This window comes from Hirundo rustica, chromosome 4 (assembly GCF_015227805.2).
Source record: "Hirundo rustica isolate bHirRus1 chromosome 4, bHirRus1.pri.v3, whole genome shotgun sequence".
Lineage (NCBI taxonomy): Eukaryota > Metazoa > Chordata > Aves > Passeriformes > Hirundinidae > Hirundo > Hirundo rustica.
In genome coordinates, this window is record NC_053453.1 from 15,354,798 (window position 1) to 15,370,676 (window position 15,879).

A 15,879-nucleotide genomic window follows, 5' to 3' on the forward strand; every position below is an offset into this window, starting at 1 on the left:
AATAGCTAGATGTGTTTGATTTAGTTCATTCTGCTGTGCCGTGCGGCTCTGCTTTTTCTGCTAACTCCACAATTCAACCTTACAATTGGGAATTCAGATAACACAGCCCTTCACTTCTGATCTTAGTTGAATACCAATGCCATAATTTTATGCTTCCCTGCTTTCTCTACTCCCTGACCTTTCATGTTTCTTGAGGGACATCTCATTTCCTCTAGCTTTCAAACACCTTAACACTTATTTCTTTATATTGGTGATACAATTAAGTACACATCCTTAATTGAGTTACAAGCAAATACATAGAATAATAACAGGGTGTTTATCTTTGTCAACCCTAGACAGGTAATTAAAAAGTCTCCTTCACACTCTTCTAGGCAAACAGAACCCTTTAAACTGATATGTCGCCTTTACATAATGTCAATAGACTGTCTTCTCCTCTCTTCTGTTTAGATGGCCTGTGTATTCAATAGAAAATGCAAATTTGCCTTACTCAAAACTCAGCTGGAAATAAACCCAGCACTCCTATTAGTCTAGTTCATCTGGTTCAGAGTACACTGAATTAGCATAAAAAGTTACTTCATTGCTAGAGCTGACAGAGCACAATTTCAGAGGTCACATCTTGGGTGCAAAGTCTGTTCAGATTTTCAGTGCAATACTTCCTGATAAGTGCTCGGGTTTAACATATATATCAGCTAGGCAGACCAGCAGATTTTCATCCGTGGTAAACTGATGTAGCTCTAGTAAAGGTCAAAGGAGTTGATTTCCATCAGCTGAGGACGTAGCTGACCTGCGATTCACGTCTTGTCGTTTTGCCCTTCAGAAGAGGAGGAAAACCTCTGGCATTCAGCAAGGTACTGATGGCCAAAGGCTCTGTTGAGGAACAGCTGCATTTAAAAACATTTATGTGAGGCTGTTGAAGAGGAATGGTTACATGCCAAAGGCTCCAAAGCCCAGTCAGTTTGGATTTTGCAATCGACATACCACTGGCTGAGACTTGGGCTCAGCCAGTAACCTGACCTGAGATGCAGCAACTTGCAGAGGTCTGGCTCCAGGTTGCAGTTTGCCCTGCTGTGTATTATTCCTCCACTGCTCCCCCACAGGGACTGGTACTTCTCCTACTACCTTTTCAGCAGATTTGTGCTCTGTCTTATCATTTTCCACTACAGGCCCCAGGGATGGTAATGCTCCTGGATTAAAAGATGCCCACAGAAACACAGAGTGCACAGCCCTTTTGGCCACGGGAACAGCCATTTGCTGGCCACTTACAAGCATTAGGATGGATGCACTTCAATCGAGTGCTGTGTGGATTATGGAGCCCACTGTAAACAAGCCAGCTCGTAGTAAGAAATGCAAGGAACATTTGCCCTGAAATCACTCCACCCTATTTTCTGCAAAATTGCTCTTACACATATGTCATTGCTCTGCTCCAGAGAAGAAAATATGTAGAGCATAAATATTGACATTCATATTGTTCGTACTTTTACATGCTAAAGAAATCATTATTTTTTAAAGGCTTTCAATAAAGATGGCGGTTGGAAAGTTAAGAGAGGGAACAAACACCTTACCAGTGCCTCACAGGAGTTCTGTTTCCTTGGAGATACATTTTAATGTAGAAATAAATAAGAAAAGCTCACTGTTCACAGCGATGTGCTTCTTTTACCTAGTCTTTTAGACAGAAAAGAAGTAGGAACATGACAGTGCCTTACCCTGATGGTGATGTTATGTAGCCTCATATCAATGATACTTGGTTTTTAAATGCTTCCTTGGGGAACATGCACTTATTTGCAATTAAACTATACATAACAAATAATAATTTCCTATTGCTATTGTTATTAATTTATTATACATCAGTATTTCCTCTTGATAAAAGGAGTTTTAGAGAATTTTCAAATGCTCAAACAGAAAACCACAAATCCACAAACCACAAGCTGATCAGTAAGGCTTGGAAATACCATAAAGTAAAAAACCCTTGGGTGCCCAAAGACATGTCAAACATCTTTTCTCAGAAATGTGCAAGTAAGTGAGTGCCTCCTTTCAGATATATGTCTGCATCACAATATGAAACAGAAAAGTTCTGTGGAAGAAACAACATAGAGAAGAGCTTGATAGCCTTTGTGTTTTTCTGTGTGCTAGAGGAGCAGGCAGCCAGACTGAGGGAGTGCAAAGTTGGAGAAAAGGAGACCAAAGGAACAGAGAGCAGTATTATCAGGCCGGTAGTACAGGTACCATACTTGAACTCCAGAAAGGGCCATAAAACCAAGTAATGGAAATAGTGAAAATTCAGGATGGCAGTGAGGAAGTGGAAAAGCTGGGGGAGACCAGGAGTGCTCAGAAATGCTGCTATGGTCATAAAAAAAGAGCAAGCAGGGCTGAGTCCAAGAGCCAGGAACTGTCAGGGAAAGAAAAACCACGCCAGATAGAGTCAGGTTTGCTCCTACCTCCCATACACCATGTAGCACTGACTGAAAATGACAGATCATCTGGTCTGGCCTTGCAGGCTCTCAGCCTAACAGATATGGCAGCTGATTTTCTCTATTTATGACATTTGTCCATGCTTGGTTAGGGCAGAGCAGAGTGAGAATTAGAACTACCTGAGACCTGGTGGAAACGAATATTTAAGCCATCTTTAATAGTATGCCCAAGACTTGCAACACAGGCAAATTCAGCTGAGTTGAGAAAGTTGGTATATGAACAAGGGTCCCAGATGCTAAAATTTATGATTGTATTTATCCCCTGCTTGACCTGTTTCTGTCCCTTTTTAAGGAAGACATTGCTCAAATTGTTCAGTTCTTTGAGACAAAAAGCAACAACATAGCATCTATCATTGTTTGATCACATTGAATCCTGTAAAGAAAATTAAGAGTAGAAATCACTGGTGTGCAGTGACATGTAATTTGAACTGAAATATGTTACTGCAAATCTCATCTGTACAGAGCCATAGGAAATTGAGTTGCCAGACTACCTTAAAAATGACTGCTGTATTTTGAAATGTGGAGTTATTTTCCAGAGAGCTGCTTTTCAGTAGAGGGAGCTCCAGGATCAAGTCAGACTTAAAACTCTGACTAGCAGTCACTGCAGATAAGGTAGATTTAGAAGTATTTATGTTAACATGCAGAATTATTAAACAGTACCAGACAATCTATTACCATAGAATTATTTAAACTTTAGAACTCTCAACTGTGTCTTAGGGTGTGGAAAAACAAGTGACATATATAACTGCATGTAATGGCATTGTTCAATGTTTTACTGAAAAATAATCTTCTCTTTTACTGGATTATAGGTACAGATTTGTAATACAAAGACTCCAAAAGCAAAACAAAGCTATATTTCTTCCCTTATTGAAAGACAGTGGTAATATTTCTGATATGGTAACTGCAGACTGCAGGTTCAGAGATTCAATCAGCGCACATGGGAGAGCAGTAGGCAGAGTTCTCTGTGCTGTCTCCATCCACTCATATTTGTATGCAAAGTAATCTGCTTCTACCCAAAGGCAAATCTCGAGTGTGTGCAATTTTCTGTGGATGTGTCATTTTTGAGGATTATCCTTTAGACTCAGCACGTGCTGAGCCCTTTTCCTCTGACACGTCTCTACAGAGGCAGGCCAGCCAGCGACATCTGAGCACTGTGCTATTCACAGATGTTTAGCATTGCTCAGGCTAGCGAGCCTTCTCTGTGCTGCACCACTGTGTCAGCAGTGTCAGCCAAGATGGAAAAACAAGACCTTGACAGGTTTCTGAACAGAGAAAAATGTGGTTACAGCAAAATATTTGATGTTATTTACAAGTCTCGGACTACATCCAAGAATGCAAGCATGTCTTCCAGTGGACCTGCATGAAGAGGCATCGAAAATAAATACACTTTTGTCACAATTATTTTATCATGTCAAACTGCTCCCAAATATTCACAGTCAAAAATAGGCTGTACCACAGGAGAGGCAGCAGTAGGGCTGCTCTTCTGTCACTCACTTCACTGCATCTGTCCCCTCCATGACACATCCGTGTCACCTGGCACGTGACACAAACCCAAATGACAAGGCTGTGCTCTTCCACCTGAATTCTTATGCACCACATAGACCCTGCTGCCCTGTATAAAAGGTCATGATGCAGCAAGCTTCCAGTGTCAATATTTTTCCTGCTCATTAGGAGGTTTTACAGGCTGGTATTCACAGCATCCCAGAATATGCTGGGTTGGAGGAGATTCACAAGGATCATCAAGTCCAGCTCCTTGCCCTGCACAGCACCATCCCCAGGAATCACACCGTTTGCCTGAGAGCATTGTCCAAACAGTTCTTCAGCTCTGTCAGGTTGGTGGTGTGACCACTTCCCTGGGGAGCCTTTTCCAGTGCCCAACCATCTTATGGGTGAAGAACCACTATCTAATATTCAACCTGAATCTCTCCTGAAACAACGTCAGGCCATTCCTTCACATCCTGTCAGTGGTCACCACAGAGAAGAGATCAGGCTGTCCCTCCTTTTCCCCTCATGCAGATGTTGTAACTGCAGTGAGGCTTCCTCTCAGTCTCCTCCAGGCTGAACAGACCAAGTGACCTCAGCCACTCCTCATATGGCTTCTTCTCAAGGTTTAGTTGGCTGTGAGGAAAGAAAGGCCAAGTAGCAAACAGGAGCTTGGAGAGAGCTTTGGGTAGGTAGAAGAGCCACCGTGCTGTGCCCCAGAACATCTCAGAAGCCATGCTGCCCAAGCCATTATTTAAACAATGGAGCATGAGTAACTTGCTGGAGGCCACCACTCATGAGATCAGGCTTAAAGTATCTCAGTGATCTGGGACTTGCATCAGGACCTTTCAGCCTTCCTAGTACAACATAAGCACCTACAAGTGCTTTATTTTTAGATCAAGACCTGACTTGCCAGTGCAAGACTTCCAGGCCTCATTGCTTTCAGTGAGCTGGCTGCACTCAGCCCCTGCAGCTCTGTGGCACTGCAGTTCACAGTCACCAAGTCCATTGTTAACACCACCCCTGCCCTCTCCTCTGTTTTGTGTAAGCTGTTCTGTGTGCTCCCTGTTGGTTGTTGCTCCCAGTGTCCCATCTGCATTCTAGAGGCAGAGCATGGCTTGTGTCAGAGCCATCAACACATCCTAACACAAAGTCCTTTGCCAGGCATGCTACACATTGGTGCTCCGGGGGCCACAGGTCACCCCTGCTCACCCATACCAGCTGCCCAGCCATGGAGATACCCACCTCTTCCTCCTGGTACAGAGCTGGGTTTCCCAGCACACATTTCAGTGTATATGAAAGACAACAACTGCATAGGCATCAGCAATATGCACTCTTCTGCTAAAATGTCTGAGGCCCCACCTCAAAGATAATGGCCACCTCATTTTCTGATGGATGTCAGCTGATTATACCTTCACATGGCCCACAGCCTGTTGGCACTGTCTAAGGCATCAGTTGATGTCAGTAGAAAGGGCACAGCAGGGGTCATTATGGCCCGGTGTGAGTCACCCAATCTTTCTGAATACAGTGGAGATGCATTCCCACCTGAGTGGCTTCAGGAAAAATACCTAAACCACAGTAACTGTAGTTCCATCCACTGATATCTTGCATTACGAGCATAGGAAGGCATTTTCCACTTCACAGGAAGCTCTGGCCGTCACTACTGTGGGAGATATGTGCTGTACTGGACCAGAAGAGTCTTCAAATATAGCTATTTGTGCTTTTAAATGGGAATAACATTCACTCCCTTAGCCACTGCCCATGCCAAGTGGAGAACAGAGTTCTGGTATCTCAGTAGCTTTGTTGGAAGGAAGAAACCAGAACTCCTGCTAGAAACCAATGCAAACAGCCATAGCCTCCCACTCCCCTTGCATGTGCAATGTGAGGCACTGTGTTGTACTTCAGTAAGGGCACTGTGACTCAACAATGAAAATACTGAACACAGCCACCTTTGCTAATAAATTCCTGCTGTGCTTTCTCATAGCAGTGTTACAGGACAGATTTATCCAAAACCAGTGAAATTTCCTCCAACAAATGAAGGCAGGGCAGACAATGCCTGCAATGACCTACAGTCCTAAACATGAACAATTGACTCAGGTATGGTGCAATGCTTTATTTATTGGGTGGGTGAGTTTGGACTGCTGAGTCTGCATAGCCAGTGATCTTTGGATATTCCTGCTCACTGCATCCCTCATCTGCGCTGGTCCATCCATTAGTGCCTGGTGTTCCCACCACAAAAGCTTCAGGATGGACTCCCTGAGCACAGGAAGCAGCAACCTTGTGCTTCTTCCCCACCTCACTTTCCTCCCCTGAGTCTGTAAACTCTTTTATGCAGCAAAAAATACAAATTCTTCTGTTGGCTCAAAGTTTTGCCTGAACACAGAGTAGAACAAATAGTACTATCTGCTGTTCTGGTGAAAGAATACGCCTATATTTACTCTTTCCAAACCCTACTACCAATGTGCTGAGGATTTTCCTAAAGTCTTTACTAGAAAATTACAACCACAGCAACACCCAGGTGTTCAGGTTTTGCCTGTTTTCCACAGAAAATTCAAACACTGTGAGACACAATGGAAATGGGAGGCTCCAACTATCTGAGAACAACTTACTGGGTTGTTCTTTGGTTTAGGGGCAGGGCAGCATCTACCAGCAGAGTATCCCTCAGAGTAGTTTATCTGATAGGTATTGCTGAGGGGAAATATCTACCTTAAATGCATCCATCAGACCTTTAAACAGTATTCTGTGAGAACATGGTATCTAGGTACTAAACAGTATCTGATTTGATTGAAGACTTTATGCCTCTACTCATTCTAGAGCAACCCTGCCAGTACCAGCTCTCTTCTATAGAGCCCCTTCTTTGGTGGTAAACAAAAATCAGCTTCAAGTGGTTTTTCTTATCAAGCAGTACTTGAATATTGTGGGGGGTTTTCCTTCTCTCTCTGAATAGAAATACTGTTTAGGCAAAGAACAGGAGACTGAGAGGCAACAGAACAGCCCAGGGAATGAACTCGCCAAAGGCAACAAGCTGCTCTCTGTGCCTGTGTGTAAATACAGCAAGGGAGATTCAGCTGAGTGACCAAGGGTTTCTAACTAAAAATCTTTAAGATTTAGCTATCTTTGATAGCTAATCTGCTTTGCTGAATATCCATCACTGAAAGCTCAGAAGAACAGATTACATATTTTTAGGAACTTCCCTATTTCTATAGGGAAGCATTTTCTGTAGAGACTTCCTCTGATGTTACAAGGTCTATGGGACAGACCCTTAGCTGGAATGAGTTGCTATCCCACCACCCTGACTTCAGCAGCAATGAAACACTAACCTAGCATTTCGTCTTGCTGTCCAATCTCTCCTTTCCTAAAAGACAGCCCCTAAATATTAACAGAAAAAACAGTATTTGGGAGATTAAATTGAACAGTAATTTCAGAATGTTTCACGTTGCCACAGGAAACCATGAAGCTGCTTTTACAATTCTCCTTTAACAGCTCTTCTAGCTATGCTGCTGTTATGGTAAAGTTTGTGAGTGGAAATACAGAAGGTGAGACAGCATTTTTAAAGAAATATGTCTTCATAATAGTGATGAAGGTTTATTCTCTCTACCAGTTGTAAATAGTCAAACTTCTAGCAATCTACTCAAAACTTTAGTGCTAGCTTTACTGTGCAGTTACAGTACATGTACCTAGGCAAAGCTTTCCAGCAAAATAAATGGGAAAAAAACCCCTGTATTTTGTTTTCTTATTTCTTCTTTTATTTTTCTTCTTTTTAATATTTGTTTTGCAGTTGTTCCCTTTCATCCTTTCCAGAATTTGGTCTTCATGGATTTTTTAATTTATATCACCTCTGTTATTCCTTCTGTGGTTTTCCTTTATAAATAATTGTTTTCCCTTTATACTTTTCTGTCCTACAATATTGAAATATTGAAAAAAAAGATTAAAGCCTATTAATTTTATTTATTGCTGGAGGATTTCTATGAAAGAAGCCAGAAAATTGCACCTTAGGTGAAACAGCTACCAACAAGAGCAAATCATCCTTCCAGACATGAAAGAGTCTCAAAGAAGCCAACATTTTTTGAAGACTACCTCATTGGCAATTTTGGTAGGTACATATTACCTAATAATAATAATACATATTATTACTTCTCAACAGCAGGAAATTGAATAAAAAAATAGTTAGTCTTCTCATTGCAGAATATTTGAAAGGTATGACTGAAGAATAAATGCCCCAACCCCTTCTAATTAATTGGACTATTAATTAAGAACCTTCATAAGCCTTTGCAAGATGTAGAACATGTACATGAAAATGGGTAAGACAGAAGTCTGGAAAGCCCGTTGCTTCATTAAGGACAGAACTCATTTACTGAAACTTAAACACCAGTTAGAATCTATTAAATTATTTAACTCTCCTGTTGAAAAGTTCAAATAAGAACCACATCACTAATGAGAATAAAAATGATGAATTCCTATTACTCATTTACTTCACAGGGATGAAGGCAAGAGTTCTAGGGAGATGAATTCTGTGTTCAGTTCTGGGCCCCTCATTAGAAGAGGCGTTGGATTGTGTCCAGAGCACAAGTCTGGTGAGGAGCTCCTGAGGGAGCTGGGGGTGTTTATTCTGCAGAAAAAGAGGCTCAGAAGAGGCCTTATTACACTTTACAACTGCCTGAAAAGAGCTTGTAGCCAGGTGGAGATCTCCTTTTCTGTGTAAAAGCAATAGAACAAGAGGCAATAGAGAAAATGGTCTCAAGTGGAGACCAGTATGAGCTTTAGACTCAAGTTAATCTTCCAAGTCCCTTCCAATCAAGTTCCTATCAAGCTGTGTCAGGAGAGGTTTAGATTCAGTATTAGGAACAACTTTTTCATGGAAGGAATTACCAAGTATTGGAACAGGCTGTCCAGGGAAGTTGGCTGAGACACCAGCCCTGGAGGTATTTAAAAGACATGTACATGTGGCCCTTAGGGACATGGTTTAGTGATGGACTTGGCAGTGCTGGGTTAAGAGTTGGGCTTTATGATATTAAAAGTCTTTTCCGACCTAAATGGTTCTAAAATTCTATTATTCTAATACTTGAATTGCAAGACTACATGTTAAAAGAGAAATTTCTGATTCTAGACCATCCTCTTCAGGATGGGCTAAAAAATGATTGAAAAGCTCAGGGTCAAAGGACAGGGAGGCCCCTCAGCAATTACAGTCAGGGGCAAAACAAAGTCATCTTGGGAAAAATTAATTTAATTTATTGCCAATTAATAAGAGAGTAAGACACAAATTAACCTAAATGCACCACCTCCTCTCCTCCCTCTCTGCCTCATTCCTATGCTTAACTTCATTTCTGACTCTTCTACCTCGTCCCCCCTGTCTTGAGCAGTGCAGAGGGATGGAGAAGTGGGGGTTCTAGTGAGTTCAGCATTTTATCTCTCAATTCTTCCTCCTTCCTGTCGAGGAAAGCATCACCCATGGGCCACAGTTCCTGCCAAAAATACCTGCTCACGTATGTGCTCCTCTCCATGGCTGCAGACCCTGACAGGAAACTTGCTCCAGCATGGGCTCTCCATAGGTAGCAGCTTTCCTGGGGGCACATCCACCTGCTCCACGGGCTGCAGGGCAATCTCATCTGGTGCCTGGAGCACCTCCTCCCCCTTCTTCATTGACTTTAAGGGTCTGCAGGATGTTTATTTTCCACTCAGTCCTTTCACAGCAGTCCAGAAGTACGTTTTACCCTTTCTTACTTATCACAGAAGTTGTTAGCAATGCCATCCCCTGAGCTCAGCTTTGGCCAGTGGCAGGTCCATCTCAGAGCTGACTGGGGAAATGACAGTCAGACATGGGGGCATCCTCTGCTGCCTTCGTCCAGAAGTCACCCTTGCAGCCCCGCAGCTACCAAAACCTTGCCACACAAAAACAATACAGTTCAAAAGCAGAAGTGTCTACAGTGCTTTGAAAAACATGTTCTCCTTCTGTGCCCATTGTTTATCTACAATGAACATATTTTACTTATTAGAATACGTACTTCATCTGGAGCAATTATTGCAACATAGTCCTAGACCCCCTTTACCACATATAGTATAACACATATTTCACGCTTCTTAGAACAGCAGTTTCTTTTCACTTCCATAATAATAACTGTGAATACCTGCAATATAGTATGTTTCATATTTAGTTTACCCTTGTACAGTTGCTTAGTATTAGCCTAAGTCCAGCTTCACTAGTTGCTTTCCTTCACTCTCAGTGTTGGTTCACACTCACACTTGCCACAAAGCTCTCATCAACCCAACTGGAAGGTTATGAATTGCTTCACTTGGTTTGATCTGCTCACAATGGTTCCACTAAGCATATTACTTCCCTGATTTCTGTCAAAGTGAGGTTTTTTTCTCAAATCAAGTTGTGAAAAGAAGAAAACCAATGTAATGTTGTACAATGCAGTTTTATTTTTTTAATGAAATGCCCTAGCATCGTAAAACAGAACACATTTTCTAATCTTGAAGCCAGCAAGATTGGGAAAAAAGAAAAATCAAAGCTGGTTTTCCTATACATAATTTCCATACTAAGATTACATTCGGAGAAAAAAATCCCTAGAATTAAAATGTAAGCAGACATTACTTACACAGCTCTCTTAAAAATAAACTGGACATGTCATACACCTCATATATGGTGCTTTGCTAGTTTAATATGCTACAAACAGAATTATTCAAATGCAACTATGCAGCTTTTCTATTACCTAAGACCTTTAAATTTTATTATGTTGCAATACCTTTATTATTTACTTCACACTTCTTTACCATACTATACAATGATCTTTTGTCCTTTTCTGGTGGCTTTTTCTCAAAAAGGAGACCTTCACTGTGGCTTTCTTTGGAAACACCAAGCACTCAGATGCAGATACTCAAAGCATTTCAATATCCATTCACTATGAGATTGTCTCCTTTTTTCAAGTAGGGGGTCTCGTGACTTGCTAGTAAACTAATGGAAAGAGCTGGTTAATATTTATTCCAGTTCCCAGTGATGAGAATGTGCTCTGGAATACTGCAATGCCTCAAAATCCCTCACTGTTGGTAAACCGAGTGTGCATCATTTGACCTTCTGCACAAGAATTACTGTAACTTGGAAGTCTGGGTACTCTCACAATGTTCATGGATTAACCACAATAACCATAGGCAGTTTTTAACAAATGACACTTTCAAAAAATATTCACATTTGTAGAACTGCATAATTTCATTTTCAATGGGATGTTAGTTCGAATGTACTATTTCACTTATTAAACATGGCTTTAAAAAGTGTATGTAACACCTGTGTTACAAGCGTCAGAAAAATACTGGATGAATCAACATTTTAACTCATTGCATTAATAAGGAAAGGAAAGAGTTTTGGAAAAGTATTCAAGTGTTTTCCTGAAATACTATATAAAAAATAAAGATCCTAAACTTTGTATGATTGTACTTAAGGCAAATATAATTTGCAAGTGCTTTTTGTCATATAGAGCAATATGAATAATACCTTGTAGCAAAGATATAGAACACAATTTTGGTAATACACAAAACTGGAATGTAAATAACTTCAATTGAAAAAAATAACCGGCCATTTATAACAATATTCAAGTGCTTCAGTAATGAAATGACCAATCACCATGGCTTACACTGACAACGTATATGAGAGACAAGAAACTAACACAAGCTGGATGACAGAAGTACCAATAAATATACATGAATACAGACTCATCAGCCGTTTGGACACAAAAAAAATCTCAGAGGAAGTCAGTTTTAGAGAACTTTAGACTTAAAGAAACACTTAAAAAAAGATAAAATAGCACAGGGGCTAACTTCTGTCCTCAAACAGGAATAAATCTGTACAAGAAGAGCAAAAAGAGCCACAACTCTGGACACAAAACATGTATGTGCCACAATACACAAAACTATATACAACTTAAATAATCACTCCATAGCTCTATATGACAAGTCTAATGTTTTTTGTTATAAAACAAATCACCACAGTGAATTCATGATTTGTCAGATGCCAGTTTCCTCCCTTGGCTTCACAAAGCAAATTATTTTGTTTCATATTTATTTAAATTATTTTAAGGATTTTCAATCATGAAATCATATTTCTAAATTTAACTCTCCAACATCTTATTTTGCAAAGACATTTTAACATATGGAGTAGAATTGTGTACTGAAGAGGGAAGCTTTTAATATGTTAATATCAGATATTAAAAAAAAAAAACCAAAAAACCAAAACTTGCTGGTGTTTGAGAACTTGTTCATATATTCCTTTCCTGTGCCTTCCTGATATTATACAAGTACTTCTGCAATTTGCTTGCAAGACTTTTCAGTTGCACTGTGTGGTATTTGGTATCATCCAAATAGTCATAAAACCTTTTATAATCCCAAAAAGCATGATTCAAGGAAGGCTTCAAAGATAGAATATAGAGGATGAGGTGTGACCTGTATATAGTTGTGCTTTTATTTTTCAAATATCTGTACACTATTATTGTTATTACTTAAAGCCAGGAATGTGTGTTTGAATTGCATTGATAAGTTGCAAGGTATTGTCAGAATTACAAAATGAAAGATTTTAATTTAAAAAAAAAAAAAAAAAAAAAAAAAAGCAAATGACAACACCATTGTCCAGCATTCCAGCATTTAGGCCACATGCAACTACATAACACTCCCAGCAGAAAATGTCTTCTCAGACACTGAAAATGTCTTAACTTGGTACCAGTGGCAAGTCCAATGTTTCATAACATTTAGATATTATTGCAACACAGCTACTAAATTAGCTCTCTAGAAAAGCACAGAGAACTTATCAGTTATCAAGAATACATAGATATAGGCCAATCCCATCTTTTCCAACGTAACAGATTACATTACTCCAAGATACATTTTTAATGATTACAATAATTTTTTTAAAAAGGACGCAATACAGTAAGATGTCTAAAATTATAGTGAAGCCATTAAAAAAAAAAAAAATCTAGAAGTTTAAAATACTTGTCAATTTGACTAAAATGCATATTTACTCAATTTCCTTGAGCTTTTATTTTTTCTTCTCCCCACTGGAGGAACAATGTCTATAGTAATTGTTCAATGCTACTCTGGCTTTGGGCAGCTTCATCTTTACAGTTTTCCTCAATTCCCCTTGCAAACAGTTTCATTAACTGGCAGTGAACCCTGAAAAATATAGAAATTAGTAAGAAATAAATGGGTACCACATATTTAATTCTAATAATCCATTAATTTCAAACATCTGGACAAAATTTCTTATATGTGAAACCACACCCTCATTTTAGATACAATCCTCTCCTGCTCAGAGGGCTGGATGCTTTCATCTATCCTCTTTTACTCCCCTTGTCCACACAAGAAGTTCTATGAGCACTCAGATGGGCCAGTTTTTTACAATATACAGCATTTATAAAACTCACCTTTGTACTGCTAAGTGATTATATTTTAATGCAACACACTTGTATGTAAGTATTACGGGTTTGGTTCCCTTTTTTATAAAAACAACAAACAAAGCAAGGAACCAAAACTAATCCAAACAACAGCAAAACAAAACAAACAAACAACAGCAAAAAAGAACTGCCCCCCCCCCCCAAAAAAAAAACAACCCCTTTTCTAATTTGATTATTTGCACAACTGCAAAATTCTTTCTCCATATGTGAAGACTGGAGATAAGACTGTGCTGTGTGCAAAAAACCACAGAACATGGGACATACTTTGTATTTCTGTGAGACAAAGATGCTTACTTAAGCCAAATAGGAAAAGCTATTGCTCAGAGTAATAAGGCATTCTGCAAATTTAAAAAGAATCCTTCCAACACCATCTTCACTTTCAGCACTTTAAACATGTAATACCAGTTCCTAAGAAGTAAGTATGACTTCAAAGGTATGGCCATCCATCTCTCTCGGAGTGATCATTTACAACATACACGGCTGCAGTATTCTCTGGAAAGGATTCAAAATTGTAACAAGGAAATTTAGGTTTATTATCAGAAGACTGAAATTTGCTATGCACAGGCATCGTTTCAGGACGTCTTTATAAGCATCTTTAAAACGAACGAGAAGGCTTAATGCGTGCTGCTATACAGACAGAAAAGTCAAAGTTTACCTCACTTCGATTGCTGAACTATCCAGAGTTTCTCCATCACAATTCCAGGTGCTATTAACAATATTACAGCAACAGGCTGGATGATCTCTGCAGAACTGGCCAAAACGTTTCTTTCCTATGTCCATTACATTGCTTTCGTTGTCTTCTGAAAGCTTTGATGTAAATTGAAAACACTTCACCCGAAAAACATCTACAAATGGAAAGTCAAACTACCAAAAAAAGAAAAAAAAAAGTAAAAAAAAAAGCAAGCAAATCAGGCAGTTGTAAGTAAATACAGTTGATGTGTAAAGCAACTCAGCATGCAGCATTTTGTACTCAAGGAAAGTGCGTCCACTCCAGTCTGTGCACTCCAGTTTTCTAGAGAAGCTTACCTGAGGTATACAGTGATACTTGTTTTTTAAAAACTGCACAAGTTGAAAACAATAAAGCCAAAATGAAACCTTACTTCTCAATGGTCACTGTATAGTGCTTATTATAGCAAAACTGTATAACAAAAGCTGCATGGAAGATCATCCCACCCTGAATTTGCCTCCTGACTGAGGCCCTGGACTGCAAGCTGATGGAGATGAAGTGACTCAGGTAGGGGCTGGGGGAGGAGAATGCATTCCCAGGAGGATTAAGCCCAGCATCTTCGGGGTGGAGACCACAGCTCCAGGGCGATCAGCTGCCAGGCTGGAAAGGGGGGAGAAGAAGATGTGGGGTGAAAAAGCCTCTGGTCAGAAGCAGTGACCACCCACTCCCCCACTGTGCAGAGGAGCCCAGCTTCAGGGACCCTCCACCCTGGGAAAGGAACATCCAAGGGACATCCACATGAGGGACACCAGAGGGGGTGTCATGGCCCATCAGAGGCCACCCTCAAAGGAGTCCCCAGATCCTGTACCAGAGCATTGCACATGATGCAAAATGATGCAACAGATCCACAGTCTTGCAAGGGACAGTGTCAAACCTGCCCCTTTCGAGGGAGGCACCTGGGTGTTCCCACCTGCCCAAATGTGTATTAATCCATTGGACTCTATGCTTTTCAGCTGGGGACCCGCATCACCAAGAAGACCAGATGGAGGGAAGCAAACCCATGGAAGGGTGATACATTTCTACTTAATCTGTTGTGTGACTCACCACCCCCCCTTTTTTTAAAAAAATTTCTTCCTTTCTTTTCTTTTTCTTTGCTTCTTTTACTATTAAATAAAATATATCAGGTTTTTTGGTATCGGTATCTAATCTTGTTTGGTTTTAATCAAGTTTGGGGGTATATTTTGAACCTTCCTGGGTTTGATCCCTTTTATTCAGAGAGACTTAGTTTTCTTTGCTCTTCTGTGCTTAGACAGCACAGGATCGTAACACAAAGTCAGAAAGGCTTGGATTGTATCTTTGCACCATCCTGAGGACCTGTTCAAGTACAGTCCTTAAGACACATAGGCTTTTCTGAAAGTCTTCTGCTTTTGCACTTGGAACAATGCCTTGAAGGCAAGAATTACATGGCAGTGTGAGCCCTTTACCTCTCAAACCTTCCTTCAGCCTTCAGCCTCTGTGATCAAACCACAGAGCTGGGGGTACATGAAAATAAGAATAGAAGACAATATTACTACATTAAAAAACCCCAAACAAACAAGTAGTTAATTCAGCTAGAAAATGCAGGTCAATTAGAAGACTGCTCTTAAAACCCAGGCTGCAGATTTACACTACAATATTGATCAGCTGTCATTAACTGAAGGAACAATAAATTAGAGGATGCCCTCATCTTGCCCTGAAAGCAACTTAACAGATACGGAGCTAACTATTCAGCAAGCTGTACTGAATACAGACAGCTCATTTAGCAGAGGCCATGGAGTATGTCTGTGTG

At 40.2% G+C, this 15,879-nt stretch overlaps 1 protein-coding gene across 2 annotated transcripts in view; it reads right to left on the reverse strand.

The window, feature by feature from the left end:
* Positions 1-10,351: 10,351 nt before the first annotated feature.
* The window catches only part of CERK (ceramide kinase), a 43,307-nt gene continuing 37,779 nt past the window's right edge, over positions 10,352-15,879 (reverse strand). For both annotated transcript variants that reach the window (XM_040061953.1, XM_040061952.1), the window contains 2 exons: positions 14,040-14,248; positions 10,352-13,103 (listed from right to left, as the gene is read on the reverse strand). In XM_040061953.1, the coding sequence (XP_039917887.1) occupies positions 13,004-13,103; positions 14,040-14,248 (309 nt within the window). In that variant the 3' untranslated portion in view covers positions 10,352-13,003. The remainder of the gene's footprint in view (positions 13,104-14,039; positions 14,249-15,879) is intronic.